This window comes from Centruroides sculpturatus, unplaced genomic scaffold, assembly GCF_000671375.1.
Source record: "Centruroides sculpturatus isolate CEXI.00-Female unplaced genomic scaffold, Cexi_2.0 scaffold1231, whole genome shotgun sequence".
Classification (NCBI taxonomy): Eukaryota; Metazoa; Arthropoda; class Arachnida; order Scorpiones; family Buthidae; genus Centruroides; species Centruroides sculpturatus.
Genome location: NW_019386116.1, coordinates 204,605 through 210,744, shown reverse-complemented (window position 1 = coordinate 210,744; position 6,140 = coordinate 204,605). Strand labels below are relative to the sequence as shown.

The following is a 6,140-nucleotide window of genomic DNA, read 5'->3' as shown; positions in this document are numbered from 1 at the left end:
CGATTGAGCCAAAATAAAAGGTTTTCTATTAGCTAGTGACGGTCATCTCCCGAAGGGATAGGTTTGGTTTCGTAGACAAGCCGCGAGGCTGCAGGCTCCCATAGGCTTAAACTGCATCTTAAATTTATGAGACATTAATAATTCTTGTGACAGTCACTAGTTTGCAGATTTGTGTGTGTTTCAGGAAATAAGTATGAAAACTTTGGTGTAGATCGAGTAAAGGATTTAAAAATTGATAAGTGAAAAACGTCAGGGGAAGGGCTAGTCAGTTGGTTTACGCCGTACTTCTTATCTTCCTCTGTGTCTCAGAAAATAAATATAATATAAAAATATAATAAAAAGGTAATAACAAGAAGAAGCTAACATTCTGTCATCTGTATACAGTACTAGACAAAAAAGTCACGACGATACACAAATGAAATGTTAATATTTAAAAAATAGGTTGTAAATACCCAATATTTTAAAATAAAACCTTCAAAAAGACTACAAAAGAGGTAGATAAATCTCGAAAGAACTATGAAAAATACACAATCTTTCTAGATTTTCCGGTAGCTTTCTATGAGCAAAATCTCTCTCGTCGTAAATCTAATGAAAAAATTCTAAATTTGCGATTGTCTAGATACAGAACCTTCCAACGAACTTATTCAAAATTTAAGACTACCGTAGTCTTCACCGCGGACATTAAATATTTTATATTACATTCGAATCGTTTCGATTTAGATGTTGGTCTTGGAGATATTAATGGTCAAATTTGGCACTTTAAGTTTAGAAGTGTTGCTAAGCTCTACAATACCGAGGTTATAAATATTACACAATTGAATGAGAATTCATTAACAATGATTCCTATTTACTGTAAACCACAAAGTAGATTTGTGACTGAAGAAGTGGTGAGTTCCCATTTGTGAATGATACATTGAATTTTGTTTACATTTCAAACTTGACATTTGTTCCAAAGAAATTTTTTTATTTACTTTCGTATAAAAATTGAATTCAAATAATAGTTTAAATATTCGTTGTTGCAGGAACAGGAAGAAACAGATCCAGAAGTGGTCAGAGCATCCGAAATTCTCATGGACATGAGAAACAAAAAGATTGGAGACGGTAAAAAATAAAAAAAAAGCTCTCATCCCCATACACCGCCAAGTTCACAATAACATGCGAATATTTTGTTTTGAAAAAAAAAACAATAAATCCTGTTTGTTTTTTTTCGAAATTGCAAAAAGATATTTTTAAAATGAAATATTTTATGCGAAATTCATAAAACTGGTTTCTAAATTTTAATTTTTGAAGAATTAAACTAGTTTCTTGACAGGGTGTTTATTGTCTTAATAATTAATAATTGTAATTAAACGTGTATTAAACAATTAATTACTTTCTCGGCTCTGTTATATACATAACAGAGGAAAAGTATGGCGATAAGTCAAAAAATGATCCTATTATTTATACATTTTTGGACTGAGGACACCTTGTAATGTCGAGAAATGCAAAGAAATTTCGGGGTAATTTGTGTATGAATAGATTTTATTGTGTGTGTGTGTGTGTGAGGGGGGGCACAGTTTTGTTCACCCTGTTTGAAACTTAATATCTCGTGTGCTTTTCGTCGAAAATTTCTCAAATTTTGCAGGGTAATTTGTGTATTAGGGAAATTAATGCTATTAAATTTTGTTGGTTATAGGACTAGGGGTGGAAAGATGAACTGGAATTCCGTCTAATTTCTAGAAGGGCTGGATACAATGACTATTTTTCTCCTTATTAGCATATAGAACTTATTTTTTAGAAAATCCATCGGCACTATCGAAACTTTCTGGACAGCATTTAAATTGTGTGTAGCGCCTCTGTTAAAATATTTTATTTTAAAAATATTTTTATATTTTTAATTATTATAAAATGGCAAAAATTGAATTTTAAAAGTAGACAGGAATTTTATAACAAATTGTAAATACCGATGACGAGTAAAATTCTCAATAAGTCTGACCGTATTCCAGTGACGAAACACAGATTTTCTTTTATCTCACCACTCCTCTACCTCTAACTAACAAAAGTAAATGCAGTCAACCCCCAATACAGAAACTTTACTGTGAAATTTTAGTAATTTTCGGCAAAAAGTATCGGAATTATTAAACTTTAAATAGCCCGAATAGAATCGTTTCACGCACAAACAATCATATTTATTGAAAAACTTTTAAATATTTTAAGTTCTCGAAAGTCTAAATATGGAGCAAACGTTTTTTACCATTCGACAAAATATGTTACACGGTTAAAACTTAATCTTTTATTATTCAATCGTCAAATTTATAATTTGAAATGAGTTAACTGATTTTCGCTTTCGGAATTAGAAAAAAAAAACCTTTCGTAGCAAGTATAAGAACGATTTACCAAATTTACTTTTTCAGTTTGCGCAAATATATTCACTTAATAAATGAAAACACTTTACTTTGTGAAATGTTAAATAGAATCAGAATAGCCCTTAATATTTTACACTTCTAATTAAGTCACTAATCTCTTGCCGTGTATAAACAGACGGAATAGTGCAGAACACTTCTAAGGGCAATCCGACCGAAACTCGCATATTACTTTCAAATCCAGCAAAATTGTTCATTTACTGTATTTTAATACAATAAATTCATTCCCATCATGTAAAAACCATTCGAGCTATATACCATTCTTCCAAACATTCTACTTAGTCGCCAAGAAAATTATTGTTTTCGAGTGGGTTGATTGATACGTAATAAGCTAATCTCCACTACAAACAAATACAGACATTGCGAGTGTGTTCGTACAATTACCAAGAAACATCACAGTTACGTAAAGCAGTAACTCCAGCAGACTCAAATAATACACCATTAAATTTACATTCGCAACGTATGGACACGACACGACACAACATATAAATAGCAAGACACCATTCGTGGGTACGAAAGGCACTCCTTGGCAGACATCCCTAAAACCTGGCCCAAGATTTTGTTGACAAAACTGCGTCAAACAGCTGGTTAGCACGGGAAGGCCTCTTTGGGGAGACGGTAGGATTCGTGATTGCCATACAGGATCAGGTCATAAATACTAAAAACTACAGAAAACACATGCTCAAAGATCAACAATCACAAATGACACATGCGGAAAATGTCACATCGTGCCAGAAACCATACAACGCATCACTTCTGGTTGCAGCCTCTTGGCCACAGAAAGATAATTCAGATAGACATAATCAAGTAGCAAATACATCTAGAGCTTGCAAACAAACACAAATTATTAGACATCCACGAACTATACAGTAGATCCCCCTATAAAACCGTTTCCTATAGTTATGATTCCTATAAAAATTGTGGCAGTATCCGTAAACAACGGTAAAAATAACTCCTATAATACGTAAAACGTCATCGGGCAGCNGAGACGGGTCATAAACACTAAAAACTACAGAAAACACATACTCAAAGATCTACAATCACAAATGACACATGCAGAAAATGTCACATCGTGCCTGAAACCATACAACGCATCACTTCTAGTTGCAACCTCTTGGCACAGACAGATAATTTAGATAGACATAATCAAGTAGCAAATACATCTAGAGCTTGCAAACAAACACAAATTATTAGACATCCACGAACTATACTATGAATACGTTCAACAGACAATATTGGAAAACTACACGCACAAAATGTTCTACAACAGCCAAAATCACAGATAAAAGAATTTACCACAACAGACCAGACATCACACTCACTGACGAACACAATAAAATCACATACATTATTGTCACGTCTGTTCCAAACACTCACAATGTACAAAATACATGCAGTGAAAAAAATCAGCGAGTACGCAGAACTCGCCCATGAAATAAGGTATCGTGGAGGATGGATAGGGTGTTTATTGTACAGTACCTGTCGTTCTCTCCACTACAGTTGTCATACCACACACAATACACAAAAGCCTGAAAACATTAGAAGTGAATAGAAACACATACATTACACTACAGAAAGCCACTATATTGAATACATGACATATTGTTAGAAAATTCCTGAATACAGATACACATTGACATACTTATTTAATTTTTGTTTTAATTTGAAGTTACTGTGCCTTGACTCTGGTACACGGCCATCGGTGTCAACCGAATGTAACTCACAAAACTCAACATAATAATAATAGGTTTATGGCATTACAAAATTCTATTAATAGCATCATTTCATACGTTTTCGAAGGGAATAACATTTTGGTGTGCCATATTGAGTCATGTCGAGTCATAGATGTGCCGAGAGTAGAAAAACGTTGCCGAACACTGATCTACAAGATCGATTCGGACGGTTACGTCAAAATCCACGTGCAGAGAACTAAAGGTGAGGATTTCGCTTTCCCCGGACGGGGTCGGCCGTCGCCGGTCTATTAAACAGAGAGGAACTGCTTTCAGATTGTCCGGAACCTGTCAACCTCCTGGCCATCGTTCTGGGAGTGATCGGAGGAATCGTGGCCGTGGGTCTGGCCCTGCTGCTGATCTGGAAGTTGCTGACCACCATCCACGACAGGAGGGAGTTCGCCAAGTTCGAGAAGGAGAGGCAAATGGCCAAGTGGGACACGGTGAGTTTATCTCTTCTTTGGGTCGGGACGTATCTGGTTCCCCAATGACGAGTGCGCTCTTTCTTTTTCAGGGAGAGAATCCGATCTACAAACAGGCCACCTCCACCTTCAAGAATCCCACTTACGGAGGCAAGCAGTGAGCCCCAACCGTCAGGCGTCTAGTTTAGAACCACTATAACCCTTTTCTTTTGGCTAATTTGCGTCTGTTCTAACCGGGTTTCGGTCGGTCCCCGTCTAAAGATCTGATAATCCTCGTTTTTAACCTTTTCGTTTTAATTTATGTCACGCGTGGGTCNGTATAAGAATTTAACTCGAATTTTACAGTAGCAATAATAATAATAATAATTATAATAATATTAAAATAGTACAGTACCTTTCTTCAAATCAAATTTATACTGTGTGATCAAACCATTTAAAAAATTTTTTGTAATTTTAATTTTGTGATCAAAGCTGCCCAAACCACTATTAATGACATTTAATACAAATTAGCAAATATTTTATCAATTAACAAATAATTTAACCTTGTTTATTTCTTTCTTTTTTTAATTTTCCAACTAATAAAATTTAAAAGAACTTCTAAATAAATTTTATTTTAAAAAATAAACAACTTTAATCCTCTTTCAACAATTAAAACATTACATTCACTTATAATTTACATACAGTTTACTATCAAATCATTAATAACACATACACTTTTTATTAAGTGTATGTGTTAATACATGAAATAACCTAAATTATTTCATGTATTAGGCAATGATTTAGAAAAAAAGTTATGTGAAATGTGGGAGTTAGTTATTTTATGAGTCATACTAATGGAAATCTGCCCGGGGGGAGGGCGTGTCTAGCCTGCGGAGGTGTTGGTGACTTTTTTTGCTGAGCTGTTGTGGCGACGTTAGACATGGAATTTTTACAACAGAATATTAAGTGTAGAACTGAAATAAGTAGTTCAAATGTTTCATTAACTCGAATAATAATTTTTATGTTACTAATGATTGCTGGCATTGAGTTAAATCCCGGATCTTTTCCTCGATCTCCTCCAATATCAAGTCAAGCAGTTATGCAAAAAAAGGGACGAGGGAGACCACGTAAAGAGCATACAAGAGATATAAAAGAAAATACTCAGACAAGCGAAATGTCAGGAGAGGAATACTTATTTGAGGAACATTCCAAGAACACTACAGATATCTCGAGGTATGCTACAATAGAAGACTTTTACGAACCGGAAGAAGATTTACCAACAAAGACTATTGAACCTGAATACTCAATTAAATCGGTCTATGAATTAATCCAAGACAAATATACAATATATAACAGATTATGCTATTGCGGTCATAATAAAATTAGATAATAAAATAGAAATGAGATGGTCTTATACATACTTGGGAGTAATAGGAATATATATACCATCTTCTATAGAGAAGAAACCAATTCTAAATGAAATGCAAAAAATTTTGGATAGATGGTCTAACCTCACTCAAATGTGGATAATAGGAGGTGATCTAAATGCACGTATTGGCGAAGTTACTGATACCATATTCTGTCAGACATTTGAAAACTTAGTAAAT

At 34.2% G+C, this 6,140-nt stretch overlaps 1 protein-coding gene across 1 annotated transcript; it reads left to right on the top strand.

The window, feature by feature from the left end:
* Positions 1 to 836: 836 nt before the first annotated feature.
* On the top strand, positions 837 to 4,864 carry LOC111613679 (integrin beta-PS-like). Its single transcript, XM_023355024.1, has 5 exons — positions 837 to 887; positions 1,023 to 1,101; positions 4,203 to 4,337; positions 4,409 to 4,575; positions 4,647 to 4,864. The coding sequence occupies exons 1-5, from the start codon at positions 837 to 839 to the stop codon at positions 4,713 to 4,715; spliced, it is 501 nt and encodes a 166-aa protein (XP_023210792.1). The 3' UTR covers positions 4,716 to 4,864.
* Positions 4,865 to 6,140: the final 1,276 nt, after the last annotated feature.

What these genes read in the sequence shown, in the direction of transcription:
- LOC111613679 (XM_023355024.1), top strand. Translation starts at nt 837, where the DNA reads ATGATTCCTATTTACTGTAAACCACAAAGTAGATTTGTGACTGAAGAA. An exon ending in AAACAAAAAGATTGGAGACG is followed by an intron (nt 1,102 to 4,202) that starts GTAAAAAATAAA and finishes ACGTTTTCGAAG; the next exon opens with GGAATAACATTTTGGTGTGC. An exon ending in CCACGTGCAGAGAACTAAAG is followed by an intron (nt 4,338 to 4,408) that starts GTGAGGATTTCG and finishes AACTGCTTTCAG; the next exon opens with ATTGTCCGGAACCTGTCAAC.